The sequence below is a fragment of the Doryrhamphus excisus genome, chromosome 17 (genome assembly GCF_030265055.1).
Source record: "Doryrhamphus excisus isolate RoL2022-K1 chromosome 17, RoL_Dexc_1.0, whole genome shotgun sequence".
NCBI lineage: Eukaryota > Metazoa > Chordata > Actinopteri > Syngnathiformes > Syngnathidae > Doryrhamphus > Doryrhamphus excisus.
The window spans coordinates 6,816,332-6,838,203 of record NC_080482.1 but is presented as its reverse complement, the minus strand read 5'-3'; the positions used below and the strand labels follow the sequence as shown (position 1 = coordinate 6,838,203).

The following is a 21,872-nucleotide window of genomic DNA, read 5'->3' as shown; positions in this document are numbered from 1 at the left end:
GTTAGTATGTCGTTTTTTTTTCATTTTTTCAACTTGCTTCTAACGCACTTTTCTGGTCAAAAAACCAAGGGAGACCACACACACACTCAACAGGGGCCCAAGAAGCATCCAAAAATGGCATAAAATGCCAGCTTTTGAGGGCGGGAATTTTTGACAAAAAACGTAAGGGGTTAGTATGTCGTTTTTTTCATTTTTTCAACTTGCTTCTAATGCACTTTTCTGGTCAAAAAAAGACGGGAAACCTCACACACACTCAACAGGGGCCCGAGAAGCATCCAAAAATGGCAAAAAATGACACCTTTTGAGGGCATTGATTTTTGGGAAAAAAAACGTATGGGGTTAGTATGTCGTTTTTTTTCATTCTTTCAACTTGCTTCTAATGCACTTTTCTTGTCCATATATAAGGCGCACCTACAATGAATGACATATTTTAAAACTTTTTCCATACATAAGGCGCACCACATTATAAGGCGCACCTTCAATGAATGATATATTTTAAAACTTTTTCCATATATAAGGCACACCTTCAATGAATGACACATTAATCATGGGTGCCGGTAGGACCTAAAGCAGGCAAAAAATCCCACTTTTCTGACGCTTCGTTTTTTTGCCCGTTTTTCAGGTCCGCGGCTGTCGATTTTTCGCCTTTGTTTGAGTTGTTTAAATGACACCTTCCTGGTCCGGGAAGTGGACAAAACCCACCACACATTAATCATGGGTCCCGGCAGGACCTAAAGAAGGCAAAAAATCCTACTTTTCTGATGTTTTTCAGGTGGGGGTATGTCATTTCAGTTTCTTTCAACTTGCTTCTAATGCACTTTTCTGGTCAGAAACACAGTGGAAACCTCACACACACTCAACAGGGGCACCAGAAGCACCCAAAAATGGCATAAAATGCCAGACTTTCAATTTTGTGATTTTTGACAAAAACCGTAAGGGGGGTGTATCATTTTTTTCAACTTGCTTCTAATGCACTTTTCTGGTCAGAAACACAGTGGAAACCTCTCAGTTATCCATCCATCCATTTTCTACACCTTTATCCTCCAGCGGGTCTGCTGGACTCTAATTTTCTTATTTATCCCAACACAAAAACAGATGGATCATAACCAATAATAACCAATAATCATAACCAATATTCAATCAATCATACACAGTCTTTCTCTTGCTGAGATTCATCCTTTATTCTCTTCCCTCTCCTGTTGGACACACGGACTATCCCGCAACTCTGCAAGGACGCTTAGTGGATGTTTCAAGCTTTTAAATACAGTATGTACACTATTTACTTACAGTAGCATACTTCCATGAAATCAACAAACAAAAAAAAGTTTAAAAAATATAAGATCAAATGTCTGTTTACATTCCATTATTATATTTCAATTCACTTAGCAAATGCATACGCTCATATGGGCAAAAGGTCATTCCATTTAAAGCAACCATATGTAAAAATTTGACTTCAAAGTGAATGAATTAGAATACAATTGATGGCACACTGACTGATAAGAAGGAGAATAGAGTCTGTGTTATTGCCATGGCAACCAAGTGTCACCTACTTTTAGTGCTTTTTATTATTGGTGGACCAGCCTGGACACCTCTTGTGTTAATATGGTGATAATATTCTTCTAATTGTGCTTTGTTGCACACTGAAATGATCTGAGATTGTTTATTTCAACTGTAAATAATTATTATATCTTTAAATATGAATATGAAGTCTGGGATACTTTCGTTGTAGTTTTTTTTTTCTTGTTGCGTACATTTGCTTGAGTGTCTTTCTTTGTTACTAGATCATTTGCGATTCAGCGATAAAGCCCATACACCGGCACACTGGCACATGCATACAAAGACAATCCCTCAAAAAAAAAAAAAAAATTTCTCCAACGTTTTTTCATATATTGTCAATTTTATGCCATGCATTCATGTTAAAGAAACCTCAAATGTCTTCTTTTTTTTAATGGATAACAAGCTCACTGATAAAATTTGTCCAATTGACTGATAAACACAAGAAATACTGAATACTGTCGTTTGCTATTTACAGTGTGTCTCAATTACATGTTGATTGTTTCATTTTTTGTTTTGTTTTTTTTTTTACTTTCAATGTGCAAACCTTTAACAGGCTTGGAAATAAGTTCAGTTGTGTAAGCACGTCGGTGAAAATAAGCTTCAGCAGCATCTTTTTGTATTTCCTTTCTTACGTTTTGGCACTCGGGCGGGTTCACTTCTTTGAACAAATTTGCCTCTCATATGTAAAAAGTACGCACACTAATCCAATTTCTATCCACTCATCCAAATTCTAAACATTGAACAAACACCAGCGACTATATCTTCGTCAACATTCTTTAAAGCATATTTTGTGTACAATTGCGTCTCTAATAATAATAATAATGTCCAAAGAAAATGCACTCCGCAGTTGTGAGGCAGTAAAACGCTGATTGGTGACATCATATTACAAATGTACGTCCGTAGACACAAGCGCCAGTAGAAGCCTGATTGCTACCAACAACTTTACATAGTGTGATGAACGTAGGGATGTTTGCCTTGGTTTTACGCTACATTCTGCCTAAAGCATCGCTGCATGAGGATGACATCACAAGAAGCATTATGTAATATTTTCAGCTACTTTGTAATGCAGGACAATTCAGTAGGAAATTGGACAAAAAGTTAAGCACTATATGAAGTTCAGAATTGGACTCAAAATGTAAAAATGTTTTCATGGCTCCATGGTGAATGTAAACAACAAAAAAACCCCAAAAGCTAGAAACTGGCACCACAAAAAGACATATTTTAGCCCAATTGAATACAAGAACCCCATTTTGCTTCCTAAAAAAAACACAAAATACTCTAAATTCCCACTAAAATATTATATTTTAACCTAAAAAAAAATATTTAAAACAGAAAAAATATTTTTTCTGCACAAATATTTGACCCGAAACACACTCTAGGTGCTGGAGCCTATCCCAGCTGTCTTCGGCGGGGTACACCCTGGACTGGTCGCCAGCCAATCACAGGGCACATATAGACAAACAACCATTCACACTCACATTCATACCTATGGACAATTTGGAGTCGCTAATTAACCTAGCATGTTTTTGGAATGTGGGAGGAAACCGGAGTACTTGGAGAAAACCCACGCAAACTCCACACAGAGATAGCCGAGGGTGGAATTGAAGTCAGGTGTCCTAGTTGTGAGGCCTGCGCGCTAACCACTCAACCACCGTGCAGCCTTGCCTTGCTTTCTTTCATTCATTCATTCATTTTCTACCGCTTTTTCCTCACGAGGGTCGCGGGGGTTGCTGGAGCCTATCCCAGCTGTCTTCGGGTGAGAGGCGGGGTACACCCTGGACTGGTCGCCATCCAATCACAGGGCACATATAGACAAACAACCATTCACACTCACATTCATACCTATGGACAATTTGGAGTCAACAATTAACCTAGCATGTTTTTGGAATGTGGGAGGAAACCGGAGTACCCGGAGAAAACCCATGTAAACTCCAGGGTGGAATTGAACTCGGGTGTCCTAGCTGTGAGGCCTGTGCCCTAACCACTCATCCACCGTGCAGCCTCACCTTGCTTTCTTTGCACCACAAAAACATTTTCCCTGTAGTTAAAGGTCATATTATCCCCCAAAGTGCATAAAAGCATATACGTATAATTTGTTGTATACCAATAAACGCTCTGCAAAAATTACATTTTGCCACCCAAAATTATACTGTATATTGATTTTGATGTGAAACGCTACAAACATTTTAGTTAAAAATGATAACTTTGGCCACAAAAAAAGCTATATTTTCACCTGGCTGCATTTATTTGTTCTTTTTTGCTTATTTGGAAAAGAAAAACGGCAATATTTTGTTCCAAAAAATGGCCTACATTTACACTGCATAACATATTATTTTCCACTAAAAAACATTTTATTTTCAGATAAACTAGCACCACCCCCAAAGCCTACATTTTGTCCATAATTCCTTCCAAAAACAACAATAACATATTTTTGATGCTTGACTTTTTGTACTAAATCCTACTAAAATGTCCAAGTGCTTTGACGAAGATGAGAACACACATACGGACTACATACGATGTGACTGATTATGTGTGACGTGATAGTGCAGCACTGTTGAGGAGATCACATGACCTCGGCAGCAAGATGTCAGGACCTCCCGGCGTTGGAGGAGGAAGGAGGCGAGGCCGAGCTCCTGTCGCTTTCTCTCTGATCGCTATCATCAGAGGACGTCTGAGCGGCCGGCGCGTTACTGCGAAGGTAGGAGGGACGTTTTTTTTTTTTTTTTTTAGTGATTTCACCGAATGACGTGTTTAGCGTGTGCTGTACCTGTCTCCGCTTTGCGTGATGAGTCTCCTGCAGGTCTCCATCTGGACGTCCAGGCCTCTCTTCATGGAGCACATCTCCATGTACTCGTGTAAGTGGCGGTTCATGTCGCTCTTGGCTGTGGCCAACTCCAGCTGGAGGAAAAACTCCATTGATCAGCTGAGTATGCACTTTATGTAATCAATACCTCCTTAGGTACTGACAGTATTGATGGCTCTGTGGTGGTAGTAATCTATACAGGACAGGACCAACTTTGGCGCAGGGGGTGAACGTTCAAATTATGGTTAATTGGAGCATTTCAAATAACTAAATAACAGAATGCCAATACTTGACTGTCAGTTAGTAAACAGGCTACTTCCTGGTTAATTAAGGAAGTAAACAATAAAAGAGTGCCTGTCTCACCTCAATCTGGTCAATCGTCTCCTGGTATTCCTTCTCTCGGGACTTGAACAAACACTCTGTGTCATTTATCACTTTTTCCAGACAATCCTCCTAGTGGGGTGAAGTAAAAAAAAAAAAAAAGCTTACTTAGATGATAAATACTGTGTAGTTTGAGGTCACATTCATTTAGTGTCAAATAGTATTACATTTATACATAATGTGAAACAACATGCTAAACATGCTAAACAAATGAACAACATAAACACCAGTTCAAAGTATTCTGCAAAAATGTATGCTTATGTATGTTTAGGTGACAAAGCTTATTATTATTAATAATTATATTAATAATAATTAATAATGATGATTGACAATCAAATGCCGATTAATATTAAATAATTAAATAATTAAATAATTAAATAATTAAATAATTAAATAATTAAATAATTAAATAATTAAATAATGAATCAGCATTTGATTGTCAACCATCAATTTGATTGTCAATCATCATTTGATTGATGATGATTCATCATCATCACCTATTATGACACCTTTTATGCTGTGACCCAGTAAAATATGAGCTGCTGTCCACATTTGGTCCTCAGGCTGCAGTTTGGACACCCCTGCACTAGATATTTCATACAAAACTCATGATGAGCTCCTGTTTCATGGCTCCATGCTGAATGTAAACAAAAAAAACCCTCAAAAGCTAGAAATTGGCACCACAAAAAGACATATTTTTAGCCCAATTGAAATATAAATATAATACAAGTACATCATTTTGCTTCCTAAAAAAACCACAAAATATTCAAAATTCCCACTAAAATATTATATTTTAAGCTAAAAAAAATGATGTGAACAGAAAAAATATATTTACTGTACAAAAATTTGACCCGAAACACACTTTACCCACAAAAAAAACAACAAACAAGCAGAAACAAAAGTGATATAATTACCCCACCAAATAAAAAAATATCTTAAACCCCATGATTAATTCATTAATTCATTCATTTTCTAACACTTATCCTCATGAGGGTAGCAGGGGTGCTGGAGCCTATCCCAGCGGGGTACACCCTGGACTGGTCACCAGCCAATCACAGGGCACATATAGACAAACAACCATTCACACTCACATTCATACCTATGGACAATTTGGAGTCGCCAATTAACCTAGCATGTTTTTGGAATGTGGGAGGAAACCGGAATACCCGGAGAAAACCCACGCATGCACAGGGAGAACACCCCATGATTCACAAAATGTTATATTTCCGCTCTAGTAAAACATTACATAATAACCTAAAAAATGACATCATAGAATGTATATTGTGCTACCTCTCCAGGTAAGTGGGCGGGGTCTGGAGGCAAGGTGCATCCTGGGAAATCCTCCCACAAAAGCAGCGTCTCCTCCGTCTCCTCCCAGGCCAGACTGTCGCAGTCGTCCTCAAACTCACACTCGCGCCTATAGCACATGAATGAACCAAAAGTTCAAAGGTGACTTAAGTCTCCAGAAAGTCACATGACCACTCACAGCTGGTTGAGCATCCTCTGCATCTCTTCGTTGATCTGATTGGCCGATGATCCACCATGCTGCTGCTGGTGTTCCTCTTCCTTAGCTATGCCTGTGTCGCTCTCCGAGGTGCTGACCGTTTCGTCTCCCTCGCTGCCATTTACGGACTGAGGCGTTTGTTTGCGACGCAGACTTAAAGACGACTGGTTGTTTGGAACCTGTACAGGTTTTTAGTTTAAGTCTCTGTTCACAAATTAACAACATGGATGATGTGGTCTCCACCTGGTACATCTGGATGACATCTTCACAGTTCCTCTGCTGTGCCACGTCACAAAGGCGAGCTGTGATATCGATCCTTCGGCAGATGTCCATGTCCACTTTCATGGCCTTCTCCTGGATCTTGGTGTCCAGATCCGACAGGTCCTTTAATCAGACAGGCTTGTTTAATTTAAGTTCTATCCCCAATGGGATGGTTCTTGATCACATGACACCATGAGAAGAGAAAAAAAAATGAAGCTCACGTTGCTCATGAGGCCCTTGAAGAGAACCAGCTCGGCCTTCAGCTGCTGAACTCTGAGGGCCAGCTCGTCTTGGCAGCCTTCGCTCTCCTGCAGGTCCTGCATGACGCACATTAGCCACGTTTACATGAGGAGTTTTTTTTAATTCCGAATGGAATCTTTCCGAATGACTTTTCCGAAAGTATACAATGGTATACATGGAAAGGAATATTCCAATCACGTGTCTACATGCGCCGCTATAATCAACCAGAATAGTCAATGGGGCATGCCCAGTAAAGTGTAAACACCAACATCACGTGATACCGACTTCGAGTTTTTCCAATAACTCCGTATTGCCAGTTTTTCCTTCGTCCAGTCTTGAAATTCCAAACAAAAACAAACTTTCCGCAGCAGTCCAGTGCCGATTGTTCGACTCCATTTTTTTTAAATCGAAAAACGTCTCGTGCTACGTGTTACATCATATCTCAGCATTCGCTGAAAGAACGCACCCGGGAAGAGGAAAAGATAAAGTTCAATCTTTATAATCTAATATATTATAATTAAGCTCTGCACATGTTTTATATAGATATATATTTTCTTTTTTTAATAAAACTGGACTTGTGAATGGCGTATAGAAGGGTTTAGATTCTGTTCCACAGATAGCGCTAATGCACACGAAAGCTGCTAATAAACAACAGAAGAAGAAAAACACCACGAAGAAGAACGCAGTGTAACAACTTTCCGATTGAACGGTTACAAGATACCTCAATCGGATTGGGGAAAGGAATATTCCACCCCTGTGAATCCGATTATATATTCATTCGGATTGGCACTTTTCTTTCGGAATGAGGTGTATACAAAGGTTACATTCTTTCCGTTTGAACAAATAACCCGAATGGAATTGGAATATTTGGGTCCATGTAAACGTAGCTAATGTGAGACGTTTACATACACCCATTGTGTGCTTGAATGTCTTGTCTGACTGTAACTGTGTATATATACAGTATAGAAATACATAAATAGACATATTGTATACACAAACAGGAAGCCCGAAAACACCAAGGCGTACACACAAGAGCTGCAAGCGCCCACATACGTATGTGCATGCTGCAAATTCTATGTTATGCAAGAGCTTTCAGCAGTAAAAGAAACCGCATGAAAACATTGTAAATACTAAATGCCTCGTCGACTACTTAAGAACAGCAGTAATTGTCTTTTAACGGCGCCCCCTGTTGACTTATTCATGCACGCCTCCTACAGATGAGCCTAGCACAACACAACACAACTGTGAGGTACAATATACGGTACGCAGAATTAGTAGAAGTCATGTACCTTCTCATCAAGTCCTGCTATTTGTCAGAAAAAACTGCCGTGTTTGTGTTGTACTTTTTCATTGGCTATTTTTTTTGCAACACTTATTACATTTTACATCGTCATGTTAAGTACCATTAATTCATTCCATCCCAGCCTTCATTTCTGAAAGAAATTCAAGAAATCAAGTACCCAAAAGACTCTTTTATTTCTATGGGAAAGTTGCAGGCCGAGTTCTTATAAAATGCACTATAGTGGAGTATTGTGGAGTTGCATCATCACCTCTTTTTTCCTCTTGCACAAAAAAAAAACGTAAAAGACGGATCAGTTCATAATAAACGTTTTATGATGGTCACAGTTTGACCCTGGAACAGATTATTTATATATCCATGGTTTCCTAAGGACAATTGGGATCGTACTGGATCTTTGAGGTTGGGCTAGCTTGATGTTAGTGAAGGCGTGCACATGTGCAAAAACATTCAAATTCCCCTTCAATGTGTAATGTGTGTCTTCAATGTTACAAGAGTCTATGCCTTCCTGGTTGCTGTTCAGCTTTTATTTCTATGGGAAAGTTGCAGGCCGAGTTCTTATAAAATGCACTATAGTTCTATTGTGGAGTTGCATCATCATCTCTTTTTTTCTCTTGCGCAAAAAAAACGTAAAAGCAGATTAGTTCATAATAAATGTTTTATAATGGTCACAGTTTGACCCTGGAACAGATTATTTATATATCCATGGTTTCCTAAGGACAATTGGGATCGTACTGGATCTTTGAGGTTGCGCTAGCTTGATGTTTGTGAAGGTGTGCACACGTGCGAAAACATTCAAATTCCCCCTCAATGTGTAATGTGTGTCTTCAATGTTACAAGAGTCTATGCCTTTTCACTTCCTGGTTGCTGTTCAGCTTTTATTTCTATGGGAAAGTTGCAGGCCGAGTTCTTATAAAATGCACTATAGTTCTATTGTGGAGTTGCATCATCATCTCTTTTTTTTCTCTTGCGCAAAAAAAACTTGTAAATACGGATTAGTTCATAATAAATGTTTTATAATGGTCACAGTTTGACCCTGGAACAGATTATTTATATATCCATGGTTTCCTAAGGACAATTGGGATCGTACTGGATCTTTGAGGTTGCGCTAGCTTGATGTTTGTGAAGGTGTGCACACGTGCGAAAACATTCAAATTCCCCCTCAATGTGTAATGTGTGTCTTCAATGTTACAAGAGTCTATGCCTTTTCACTTCCTGGTTGCTGTTCAGCTTTTATTTCTATGGGAAAGTTGCAGGCCGAGTTCTTATAAAATGCACTATAGTTCTATTGTGGAGTTGCATCATCATCTCTTTTTTTTCTCTTGCGCAAAAAAAACTTGTAAATACGGATTAGTTCATAATAAATGTTTTATAATGGTCACAGTTTGACCCTGGAACAGATTATTTATATTTACATGGTTTCCTAATTGGAACAATTGGGATCGTACTGGATCTTTGAGGTTGGGCTAGCTTGATGTTTGTGAAGGCGTGCACACGTGCGAAAACATTCAAATTCCCCCTCAATGTGTAATGTGTGTCTTCAATGTTACAAGAGTCTATGCTTTTTCACTTCCTGGTTGCTGTTCAGCTTTTATTTCGATGGGAAAGTTGCAGGCCGAGTTCTTATAAAATGCACTATAGTTCTATTGTGGAGTTGCATCATCACCTCTTGCACAAAAAAGACGTCAAAGACAATTGAGTTCATAATAAATGTTTTATGATGGCTGCAGTTTCACCCTGGAACAGATTATTTATATTTCCATGGTTTCCTACGGAAAATGCGATTGCACTGGAGTTTTGAGGTTGGGCTAGCTTGATGTTTGATCGGATATCCCACAATATTATCATGATATCATGTTGCCCCCCCCCACACACACACAAAAACATGCACACCACGTATTATATTACCTCCTGCAAGTCTGCAATCTTCCGCTGCAGGTCCATTCTCATTGTGTATTCTTCTTCCCATCTACAATTCAAACAAATCCAAAAGGTGAAATGAGGCTAGAAGACTTTACATAAGCACATATCGAATAATAAATCAAATATTATCAATACTTATAGCATACGATGTAAACTATTAGGATTATTATTATTATGTATAGGTGTAATGGGCTTCTTCCGCACCAAAGTCAGCCAAATGTGCCTTTATAGACTTTGCTTTGGGCAGTGGGAACAGAAAAGGGCCTTCCTCAAACTGTTCCCACCATGGTGTACATGTACCCGTAGGTCTTCACAATGCCACGCTTAAACGACAAATAAAGATTCAGGGCTTGTAGCCGGGCTCATAAATTGTTTGTTTGATTGAAAAGTGCACCACTGTGATGCCATTAATCCTAACTTTTAATACATTTAAAAGCCTGGGCGCCCTCTATGATGCTTTGTGTGTGTGTGTGTGTGTGTGATTCACACTCACACTGCAGACCTGCTGCATCATCTCATTAAGGATGCACGTTTTTTTTTTTATAACTACTGCGACACATGGAGATCTGGAGGTGCATCGCCATCATTCCAGAAAACACGAGATGTAACGTTTGCAGAATACAGAGGAGTTTCGCAACCTTTCGTAAGGAAGGCCACCCTCCCACCACCACCACACACCACACTCTTTCTAGCGACTTGCAGTGCATGGTGCATTGCAGATATGGAGAGGAGTGACAGAGGGGGAAGGTGCATTCACTGTGTGTACGGTTAAATAAACTCAAATAAACAGGAACAAAAATGTCCTTTTGGTGGTTTATACAAAAGTCATAGCTGGGTTGCCAGACGTCACTTGGGAGAAAAAATGCTCAGCACATGAAGGTTATTTGAAGCCAGACAGACATGAACGCACCCATGCCTTTAAAGACTCCCATCACACACTCTTCCTATGACATTGAATGCACCAGGCAACATTCAAACTGACAGGATGTTTTAGTGACTGGTGTGGTATTCAGGAACCATGGCACCTCAAAAAAAACAAAGTGGAATGAAAACCTGAAAAAAATGTACAGTGACGAGACACAGTCTTGAAATCTTAATCAGGGAATTAAACTGGCAACCTTCTGACCTTTGAATGTACCGTAAATGCTGTTCAAAGCTTCACTTCCTACCTGTAAACTTGGGACAAAACTAAGTAAAAAAAAGCAGTCATTGGCCAGTCCACATGTCAATCATCAGCAACAATTTGCATACTACCTCCATTACATAATCCTACATGTAGCATTTTGTGTGTGCACAGAGTCAAATGATTCAGTGTCTTTAGAGTACATCCAATTTGTGATGTGTTCAATGGCACTATTCCTACTTTTCTCCAATGCTGCATTTCATTCATTCATTCATTCATTTTCTACCGCTTATCCTCACGAGGGTCGCAGGGGGGTGCTGGAGCCTATCCCAGCTGTCTTTGGGCGAGAGGCGGGGTACACCCTGGACTGGTCGCCAGCCAATCACATGGCACATATAGACAAACAACCATTCACACTCACATTCATACCTATGGACAATTTGGAGTCGCTAATTAACCTAGCATGTTTTTGGAATGTGGGAGAAAAACGGAATACCAGGAGAAAACCCCCACACACACACAGGGAGAACATTCAAACTCCACACATAGATGGCCAAGGGTGGAATTGAACCCTTGGTCTCCTAGCTGTGAGGTCTGCGCGCTAACCACTTGAACGCCGTGCCGCCTCCAATGCTGCATTTGAACAGTCAAAATAAGGAACGAACCAATCAGCATCCTTATAGAAGAAATGTAAACATGACATCCTCAAGTGATTGACAAGGGTGCTGCCCAATGAGCGGTTTTATCGGAATTAAAGCATAAAAAAGAGCTAATTCTGTTAGTGAGAGGCAATAAAACTGCAACATATTTCTAATGTATGTACCTTAAATGTTCTATTAACCACTAAATATGCTACATGCTTATATATATTGTATATTATATATATAAGATATCACTATAGAATATCCAGGCCACTCCCCAACAGGCCCAAAGCTCCAATGTGACTAATCTTCACATGATTGACCTTCATTCTTCCTTATATATTTAGAAAGCCGTTAATCTAGTGGGTATATTTCTAGCAGCAGCACCTGCCTCTGCGGCAGGACCGGGTCAGACCGGGTGGCATTTGTGCTGACTCAGCAAGAACCAAGTGTGGAAAAACAGGTCAATAAAGTGGATTCATTCCATTTACCTGCGTTTATACTCATCCCGCTCCCGCTTGACTTTAGCCAGGACGTTGTAGAGCGCTCGGATTTCAGGAGTAATGGTGTCAATCTGGACCCCGACTCCATCCGGGTGCACCCAGGACACCCCCGGACTGGTGAGACGCTCCGTTCCATATCTGCGAGTAGGGTTGTAGGACCAGATGGTTCCCGGGAGGAAGCGTGGAGCAGATGTGATGTTGCGGACTGGTCCTGTTGTTCTGGATCCTGGGGAGTCCACGGAAGGTGACGCCTGGCTGATGGTGATAGCTGGGTTACAAGTGGTGTGGGTTTGGGTGGAATTGTCAGGCGGCGGTGCTTGGAGGGAGGGTGGGAATAAAGTGGTTGGCCTCCTGGCTGAGTTGTTGGTGTTGTGGAAAGGTAGCGATCCAGGTCTGAGCGGGATGGCTCCGACAAAACCCGTTTGCACTCCAGCCTCTTGGGTGTGTGGCCTGGCCTCGCCGCATCCCTTGTTGACATCCAAGGCCTGCTGAAGCTGCTTCTCCAGAACCTTATTCCGGCGTTCCAGCTCGTGCACTTTAGCCAGGAAGCATCTAAATCTCAGGTTCAAGGTCTTGAGGACGCTGATGTTGGAGCCCAGGTCGTTTCTGAGAGCCATTGCTGCTGGAGGATGGTGCACAGTCTGGTGGTGGTGGAGGTGGTGGTGAGGGGGGTAGTGGTGGAGGTAAGGGGAGCTCTGTGAGGGGAACTCGGGACCCGGATGATCAGGCCCTCCTGGTCCGGGGAGATCGCCCAGGAGAAAAGACGCCGGATCCGAAGCACCGAAAACGGCGTCCGGGAGGAGGCCCGATGGGGATTCGAGAGGTTGTCCTGCTGCTTGGCTCGGCTGCGGTTGTTGTTGGAGATGTGTGGTGGCCCCCAACAATGGATTCATGCTATGGTATGGAAAACTAAATCGCTGCAGATCTGGCATGAACACGGACGGCGAAAGTCTCTCCAATGCAGAATAAAAACAATAAAATGTTTACCTTCTTATATAAGCGCCTCTGAATTAAGACTCAAAGCTTTAAGGTCTTAGCTGTGACCGTCCGCAAGGAGAGCGAAAAGCAGCTAAATAATTCACAAAATGAACACCGTCAAACGGAGACGAATCGCAGCAATAGCTCATCCGCGTCTGGGGTGGAGGTTTTAGGCAAATAAAGCGGAGGAAAAGCGGATGAATGGAGCATAAATCCGATGTCTCTTCGTACCTCTGGTTGTGGCAACAAGATGTGACCGCAGGACAAGTGCTGCCAGGCTTACCGTAATGACGCCACCAGAAGAGCAGCTGGAGCTTTAACTCTTTGATTTCCGCACTGCACAAAACCCATACAGAAACCACATATTCTCTTGAAACTCCAATTCTACAATATAATCCACGTGGATGCTTATGGACGCTACCGAAGAGCTAAAATAAACGGAGAACAATTAGAATGGGTATTAAGGTAACATCAGCAAGCACAGCAAGTGTCAGATATTATCCAACTCTAGTGCCCTCTAGTGGCTGCAGACGGTATAGGAAATTACAGCACATGAGCCTGCAGGGCGCTGTTATGACATAATTCCCCAAATATATACAGTTAAATACACACGACTGTGCAAATATATTTGTATTATCAAAGAAAGTGTTCCAAAAAAAGGGAAAATTCTCAATAATTTCCTCTGCACCATTATTTACAATTAATTCATTTTAAAATGTAATAAAAATACATCAACCATAAACCAGGAAGTGGTCAGCTACTGATGTGCCTGATGTTCATGAACACAACACAAGAGGCTGTGAATCTCACAAAGAGGACTTTTATTTCTCCGCCGACTGCAGCAGATGTGCAGGACCAGACACTCAACACCTTCACGTCTCACAAGAGCAGAACAGGGAACTTCAGACAAGAATTGGTCATCAATTTAAATATTTTGCAATCTGTGGAGAGGCGTGCGTGTGTGTGTGTGTGTGTGTGTGTGTGTGTATGTGGGGGGTGGTGGGTCTCTCCCCAGGCAACGGGGTATTGTCTAGTAAACAAGGCAGTCCTCCACCTGTACACGACAAAACGTCATCGTACAGATGGAATTCTGACGTGGAGAATGTGGCAAAGTGCTGTGGTGGCAGTTTACTCCTTGGCGGCCATGTGGGCCATCAGGTCACACACACGGTTGCTGTAGCCAAACTCATTGTCGTACCTGGGAACAAAACATCACCATTCGTAAAAAAAAAAGGAGACACTAAAGTATCAAATCTGATGAAACACACCATGACACCAGCTTGACAAAGTGGTCATTGAGGGCGATGCCAGCGCCAGCATCAAAGATGGAGGAGTGGGTGTCACCGTTGAAGTCTGTGGACACCACCTGCGAAAGGATAGCATGGCATGTTCAGTGTCAAATAAGTCAGGGACTAACTGGTGTGACAAGTGCGGACCTGGTGCTCTGTGTATCCCAGAATGCCCTTCATGGGGCCCTCGGAGGCGGCCTTCACCACCTTCTTGATGTCATCGTATTTGGCCTGCACAAAAAAAAAAAAAAAAAAAGGTCAATTGCTATTTATTTAATAAACAGTGATAAATATGATTTATTTGCAGTTTGCTGCAAGTTCAGCTTTTATACTCAATTTTTAAAAAAAAAACAAAACAGTTCACTCACTGGTTTCTCCAGACGCACAGTCAGGTCGACTACAGACACGTTGGGGGTGGGGACACGGAAGGCCATGCCGGTCAGCTTGCTACCAACATGGACACAAGTCGAGTCAAATCCCATTCTTGGGAATAACTGTTTAAAAAAAATTAATTTGTTGCGACACCCACCCGTTGAGCTCAGGGATGACCTTGCCAACAGCTTTGGCTGCGCCGGTCGAAGCGGGGATGATGTTCTGGCTGGCACCGCGGCCGTCCCTCCACAGCTTGCCTGAGGGTCCGTCCACAGTCTTCTGGGTGGCGGTGATGGCGTGAACAGTGCTCTGATTGGGGTACAAAAAGCCATTATTTTGATTTAAGTTGATATGCAGGTGATTTACACGTTTGAATCCTCACCATCAAGCCCTCAATAATGCCAAAGTTGTCATGGATGACCTTGGCCAGGGGGGCCAGGCAGTTTGTTGTGCAGGAAGCGTTGCTATGGAGACAGGAAAATGACAGATAAGGTTTTAAAAATACTTCTACATAAACTAGAAATCTTTTCCACAAGTGACTTACCTGACCACACTGAGGGAGTTGTCGTACTTCTCGTGGTTGACCCCCATGACGAACATGGGTGCATCAGCGCTGGGGGCGGAGATGATGACTCTCTTGGCGCCACCCTTCAAGTGAGCCTGCGACATCGGGTATGTTTAGTTTCATTTTATTAAAATAATAATAAAAAGGAGCACCCAGTACAGTACAGGCTATACATACAGAGGCCTTCTCGATGGTGGTAAAAACACCAGTGGACTCAACCACGTACTGGGCACCAGCATCCCCCCATTTGATGTTGGTAGGGTCCCTCCTGCACAAAAAAAAAAATTCAAGAGTCAAGTCCCTGTAACTGTAATATATCATGAGAGCTTGTTTGTTAAGTGAGATGTATACACCTGTGATAAAAAGGCTTCGCTACACATCTTAAAAAAAGTAGCCATTTTGCTTTTCATTGACCAGTTAACCATTAAAATGAGAGTATCATGTCAGGACTGTAGCTCATAGCTATGCGGTGTGTTACTAATGTTTGAGTCCTCAACGTTACATTGTATGCATGTAATTTTATGGATGCAACACCTTAATTTAGCATTTTTATTACCCTTAATTTCCAGGCATATTTTTACCGTGTTGTTATTCCCTTCTCAATTATAAATTTAAATAACAGCAGGTTATTATATAGTTAAGATTATATAGTTAAGATTCAATGATAGTTAGGTGATTATTTTTTTTTGTTAGGTAATTTTTTTTTTTTAGGCGTTAATTTTCTGTTAAACTGATTTTTTTCCATTAATTCTACATTTCCATGCATTTTTTACACCCTCCATAAGAAGTTATTCTATGAACTCACTCATGGAACACAGTGATCTTGTGTCCATCGATGACCAGCTTGTCACCCTCAATCTTGACCTCACCGTGGAAGCGGCCGTGGGTGGAGTCATACTTGAACATGTAGACCTAAAGCAAAACTAAACATTTTAGTGTCGTCATTTTAAACCAAGACCCTCTATATATACACACCTCCTGATAAACCCACCATGTACTCCAGGTCAATGAAGGGGTCATTGATGGCCACAACTTCCACCTTCTTGGAGTGGAAAGCGGCTCTGGTCACCAGACGACCAATGCGGCCAAATCTGTAAGGAGATAGGTCATTGTAGTTTCAATAAGTTGACCGCTAGGTGGCGACAGAATCAAGCAGAAGCTCCAGCAAAGTTGGGACAGTCAGTATTATTACTAAAGGCAGTCAAGTGAGGGTTACCCATTTTGAAAAATTTCCATATATGCGTATAAAATATTAAACATTTACCATATAACCCTTCAGGTTTCCCCTCTGAAATTGAACTACTGACAGTACAAAGGGAGCAGGTTTAACGTACAAACCGCCAAAGTCAAACCAAGTGTTGTAACCCTGATGACGACAACAACAAGCACTGTTTGATCAGCAGCACTGTTACTTTTTAACTGTGGGGGGGTTCAAAATACAAGAGGGGAGGATAGCGGCCAGATAACCAAGCCAGCCAATAGAAGGTTGGAAATTAGACAGGAAGAAAAAAAACAATGTCGAAACTGAGTCTTTAGCAATGCTATCAACCGAAGGTCAAAGTTCAAGTAGGATTATTAGCTTTAGTAGTGATCTTATCACTACTAAAACACAGACAGACAGAAGGCCGTCACATTAGTGGAAGTACGGTGTCATACCAGCATGGTAGAAGAGGTTAAAAATAGCTTGACATTTAGGAAGATTAACTTGCACCACATATGGCAAAGATGGAATCTATGTGATATGTGAAATTAAATGTATAGTTTCTTACCCGTTGATACCGACTTTCACCATTGTGCCTGAGTTGAGGGAGTCCTCTGCGGGAAAGAAATGATAATAAATAAGCACATGCAGCGGTTTCAAATGCTGGAATACGCTCTGAATAATTATATAAGTTAATTTTATAAAATAAATAAAAATATTACAACAATAATGAAAAATTATTACAGTTTTGAATAAAACTACAAAATTAATACAATAAAATGTTAATTTAAGTAGTGATCCTCATTGAACTTTTGCACTTCAAAGATAAATTGGTGTCCTCCCAGGTGTTTCCTAAGTTAGCTAAACAGGTAAAATCCAAGTAATAAATTGACTTTACCGTTTGTGAGATGCCTGATTCTGCTTCGCGACTCCAGGTGAGAGTGGGAAAGAGCAAAGTTGAGCAGGCCTTTTTATCATTATCTGGATTGCAAAGCCACGCCCCCTCCGTGGTCACACCCCTTTCTGAATGTCAAGGTCAGCTGGCAACAGAACCATGTGATGTCTTGGAGACACCAGAAGCTTCCACATTGTACACACACACACACACACCTACACACACACACACACACACAGATATACATAATGTCTGCAATGGTTTGGTTTACACCATCGCTTGTCTGGGGGGTCCCTCTCTGACCTTCTCAGTGAACCCCCACACAGACACTCATGGGGAAAGATCATGTCTCTTTCTGCCTTACAGTGACATTTCATGTCCAAAAACCACGACCCCTTCACCTTTCCACTCGATTCGGGAAAGATTAGCCATTAGCTTGAGTCTTTACGTATGTATGCAATTACCATGCATGCAATGTACATAAGCAGAGGCCTTCATTGAGATTCATTATGAATGAATTCCAATGGGTTGTGTTCAAAATGCTTTGAAATACATGTAAAGCAGATATCTACTTAGTTTTAGAACCATAAGACAAAGTCAATGACCTATGAAGTACAGTAGTTGCTAAGTCCCGCCCATACCCCTGCAAAGACGTTTTGCTTGGTGAGGGTCAAAATGTTCAAAATGTACTCTGTAACTTTAGCAAACAACACATTTGGTATCAGGGTCGTCACGAGGAGCACAGGATATGAATGAATGTAGTAGACATTAAAAAAAATGCAAAAAATCAAAACATCAAAAAAAACAAATAACGAATAAGAACCCAGATATAACTTTCCCACTTTTGGACAGATTTAGTCGAGATACTCAATTGTTTTAGGCCACCATTAAATTTACACAAGTACACACAATCTACACTGCAAAACCGCTGCTCAAGCTCTGCAACCATTCTGTCCAGTGGGCAGTAATCAATTATACAATAATTATTATATTATTAATTAGCTTATTATTACCATCATCATTATTCTTGTGATTATTACTACTCCTAGTAGGCTAGTATTAACCTTATTGGCTTGCTTATCAGCCTGCTTTTGCCCTATCATATGAAATTTGATAGATTTCATAGATTTTTTGTAAAAAAAAAATATATATATATATATAGATTAAAAAAATGTAAAAATCAATACAAGCCCCCCCTAAAATAGGCCTAATGATGCCACTGTTTGGTACACACCTTTCAAAGATGGACAAGCACATGTGTTTAAAATTCATTTTCAAAACATGGCCCCATCTTGCAAAACATCTATGCAGCAACACAAGATGGGAACAATTAAACGTCCTTTAAGGACAATGGTTATACATGTAGGCTAGAATTTATTGGAAAACATTTTTTCACAGGCTTATAAGAGGCCTCACATGTCAACATCAGAGTGTTTCCACACAACATGCAATATATTTACCTTATATTGTGCACTGCTATCAGCTATGTGTTTGCAGACGTGCCAGTGAAGCTAACACAGGCTTGGCTGCGTGCGTGCGTGCGTGCATGCATGCCACTTTGGGCCTCTGCTCCACAGCTTAAGGTCAAAGAGGGGAAGTAAAGGTCATGCTAAGTTTAGATGGTGGCTGACAGAGCCACATTTTACTTTTAGTACTACAGTAAATGCTGCCTCTCTTGTATTAAATATGCCTCAAATATCAGAGAAGAGCGTTTGTAAGACTATTGTATAGGGAACCAATCAGAGTTAATACCATAATAGAAGAAGAGTATATGAACTTTTAAGAACATATTTTGGCTTTCATTTACCTGACTGATGTTTAAATGCATGACAACACTTTCAGACATCATTTATGCAACTTGAGAACGTGGGTAGGAAGTCCAGTGCAAAGTCCGTTAGGGGCAGAGGAGCAATGAAGATACATATGAGTGGCTGCCATCTAGTGGCACATAAAAAAAAAAAAAAAAGTTAGGTTTATTTACAGCACAATTATACTTAATTTTTAATTAAAAAAATACAAGGCGGCTTTTGTACCTGATGAAAAGTGTGCAAAAAAGAAACAAGAGGAATAACAAAATGTCTAATCTGTTTATTCATGCAAATCATAATGAAATAAAAAGGAAATGTGTACATGTTTGTCACCAATCTAGTAGGTTTTATTACACAACTTTAACATTTGATCCAATTAGCAGACTAAAGCTACAATTTCAAACTAAAGTTGTACAACAAGATGCTGCATGGTGACAATACTCACAACACATGGCAGAATCTACAGCTGCTCTAATATAAACGGCGACTAAAGGTTTCTACTAGCGTGATGACACCATGGCAACATGTAAACATCCTTTTACCATCCAGCATCCAACACGGTGATAGCAGTCTGTTCCTCTGCACATTTCAACTAACACCCCAATCCACTCATAGACCCGATCCGGTCCAATTTAAGGCCAAAGCAACCTCGATTCCATCCCCTCCGTGAGCGCTGCTCAGGTTCCACGCGCTTCTGATTGGCCAGAGCCTCTCTGAGAAGGCGGAGCCAGGGTGTTTCTGCCTGGACGTCAGCCCATTTGGTGGAAAACTCAGAGGCTTTGGCGCCAGAGGATAATGTGGACTGCTCCTCTGCCGGGCTGTTCAAGAGGTTCTCCAGATCATCCATGGTCAAAAGGTCGTTGTAGCGGTCCAGAAGCTGCTCCATTAACTTCATGTTAGAAAATAAAGACATTAAATTGCATGGCATATAAGTTAACAATGGAGACATTTCATGAGCCATCCTCATTCTACACTTTTGCATACTACAACAACCAAGTCCATACCTGTGCACTATCAGGAGTGTGCAGAGTGCGAGCCTCTCCGGTGTCCAAGGGGGCCATGAGGAGCAGAGTGACCCCAAGCAGTACAGGACAAAGCAGCATGGCAGCACAAGTGATGAACACGCCAACAGAAAATACTGTAGCTGCAAGAGACTGAACATTTGGAACATGATGTCGTTACTGTTTGTTGATTAGCACGCAAGGACGTGGCATGATGACACGACAATTGTTCAGGTCCCACTGCTGACCTAAAGATAGACATTGTATGACAACTGTAGTGCCATTGAGCAAGGCACCAAAACTTTTTTTTTTTTTTTGAGTAATGCTTGTAGCAATAAAAACCAGAAGAAAAAAAAACCCTGCATTAATTAAATAGGACGAAAATGAGTTTCCCCTTTGGGATTAAAACAGTTAAGAAAATGCATCAATAATATAAATTAAGCATTTAGGAAAAAGGTGCCATTAGCTCGCCAGTTAAATTAATTAAAAGTATTTTTTTTTTACTTTTTATATATACACATACTGTATACATATGCATATAAATAAGTACATTTCAAAACTATATTTATATACACATATATAAATGAAATATACATATATAACAAATATATATATATACAGTTATAAATATGTGAAAATATAGATGCAGTATTTTTAAAAGTCAAAATAAAATAATTCCTTTCTTGGGTAAAAAAAAATCTATAATTTGAATAAACTTAATGTACTAAATTTTAAAAAGGTAGAAAATAAAATGTATTTTTGGGGATTAAATCAGTATAACTTTAAAATATAAAAATCTAAAAAATAAAATACTAAAAATGTATAACAATACACTTTGATATAAACTAGAGAAATAAAGTATTTAAATAAAGTATTTTTAAAGTGGAGAAAAGCATATTGTGGAATTAAAACAAAACAATTTGAAACAAAGCACTAAAGAAAAAGAAATTAATTTAATTTCACTGGCATTCATTTTAACTGCAAAAATCCGTATGACATGTTCAGAAAGGAAAAGAAATGAAGTATGCCCAACAAATCAAATCAAACTTGATTTGCCGTTCCATTTCTGCAAGTGAAAAGAATAACGGTTCTTTTGCAAAAGAAAAGCACGCTCACCTAGCTGACTGTAGTGCACCGAACTCTCCTTGTGGATGTCTTCTGCGGTTAGTGCCTCTTCATCTCCACTCCGAGCTGCCGCTCACTTGTTGGCACCTGCTGAGAACATCACTATCTCACTGGGCTTGCCACGCCTCCTTCTCTTCTTCCTCCTCCTCATTCGCTCTGTGGTGGAATTGAAATTAGGATTGTTTTTTCCCCCTCCTCTTTCTGGCAGAGGCGGAATGCGGGTGTGCGGGCATCTTGCCTCCACTCGTGCCACTGAGCAAAGGGGCAGGACCCAACTAAGACATGGTGGATGTAATGGCATAGTGATCTTTTTTTTTTGTGCCAACAGTTACCCGCAACCCCTGCCGCCAAATTACAACACTAGCAAGAGTGAGCGTGGTCAAGTTAAGCAGCCTGTGATTATTT

The 21,872-nt window shown here is 40.6% G+C and overlaps 3 protein-coding genes across 3 annotated transcripts; all 3 read right to left on the bottom strand.

Annotated features, from left to right (window-relative positions):
• Window positions 1-1,656: 1,656 nt before the first annotated feature.
• iffo1b (intermediate filament family orphan 1b) lies at window positions 1,657-13,542 on the bottom strand. The gene is made up of 9 exons (XM_058053684.1): window positions 12,222-13,542; window positions 9,952-10,012; window positions 6,728-6,823; window positions 6,489-6,629; window positions 6,228-6,424; window positions 6,032-6,158; window positions 4,724-4,813; window positions 4,325-4,455; window positions 1,657-4,247 (listed from the first exon to the last, which is right to left on the bottom strand). Exons 1-9 carry the CDS (start codon window positions 13,163-13,165, stop codon window positions 4,145-4,147), a joined length of 1,890 nt encoding a protein of 629 aa, XP_057909667.1. The 5' UTR covers window positions 13,166-13,542; the 3' UTR covers window positions 1,657-4,144.
• A 473-nt stretch (window positions 13,543-14,015) lies between these two features.
• On the bottom strand, window positions 14,016-17,608 carry gapdh (glyceraldehyde-3-phosphate dehydrogenase). Its single transcript, XM_058053570.1, has 12 exons — window positions 17,537-17,608; window positions 17,207-17,252; window positions 16,429-16,528; window positions 16,243-16,349; window positions 15,615-15,705; window positions 15,417-15,532; window positions 15,255-15,336; window positions 15,030-15,181; window positions 14,869-14,947; window positions 14,648-14,731; window positions 14,480-14,577; window positions 14,016-14,409 (listed from the first exon to the last, which is right to left on the bottom strand). The coding sequence occupies exons 2-12, from the start codon at window positions 17,227-17,229 to the stop codon at window positions 14,340-14,342; spliced, it is 1,002 nt and encodes a 333-aa protein (XP_057909553.1). The 5' UTR covers window positions 17,230-17,252; window positions 17,537-17,608; the 3' UTR covers window positions 14,016-14,339.
• Window positions 17,609-19,606: 1,998 nt separating this feature from the next.
• On the bottom strand, window positions 19,607-21,607 carry nppcl (natriuretic peptide C-like). Its single transcript, XM_058053654.1, has 3 exons — window positions 21,459-21,607; window positions 20,346-20,495; window positions 19,607-20,230 (listed from the first exon to the last, which is right to left on the bottom strand). The coding sequence occupies exons 2-3, from the start codon at window positions 20,442-20,444 to the stop codon at window positions 19,934-19,936; spliced, it is 396 nt and encodes a 131-aa protein (XP_057909637.1). The 5' UTR covers window positions 20,445-20,495; window positions 21,459-21,607; the 3' UTR covers window positions 19,607-19,933.
• Between the last annotated feature and the right edge of the window lie 265 nt (window positions 21,608-21,872).

Bases quoted from the DNA above. Each gene is read 5' to 3' on its own strand.
- iffo1b (XM_058053684.1), bottom strand. From the start codon at position 13,165: ATGCCAGATCTGCAGCGATTTAGTTTTCCATACCATAGCATGAATCCA. The intron at 6,630-6,727 runs GTGAGCTTCATT...GTCTGATTAAAG, and splicing joins TCAAGGGCCTCATGAGCAAC to GACCTGTCGGATCTGGACAC. The intron at 6,159-6,227 runs GTGAGTGGTCAT...CATGTGCTATAG, and splicing joins CAGAGGATGCTCAACCAGCT to GCGCGAGTGTGAGTTTGAGG.
- gapdh (XM_058053570.1), bottom strand. From the start codon at position 17,229: ATGGTGAAAGTCGGTATCAACGG. The intron at 15,337-15,416 runs GTAAGTCACTTG...CTGTCTCCATAG, and splicing joins AACTCCCTCAGTGTGGTCAG to CAACGCTTCCTGCACAACAA. The intron at 14,732-14,868 runs GTGAGTGAACTG...TTTTTTGTGCAG, and splicing joins CTGTGCGTCTGGAGAAACCA to GCCAAATACGATGACATCAA.
- nppcl (XM_058053654.1), bottom strand. From the start codon at position 20,444: ATGCTGCTTTGTCCTGTACTGCTTGGGGTCACTCTGCTCCTCATGGCC. The intron at 20,231-20,345 runs GTATGGACTTGG...TCTAACATGAAG, and splicing joins ACACTCCTGATAGTGCACAG to TTAATGGAGCAGCTTCTGGA.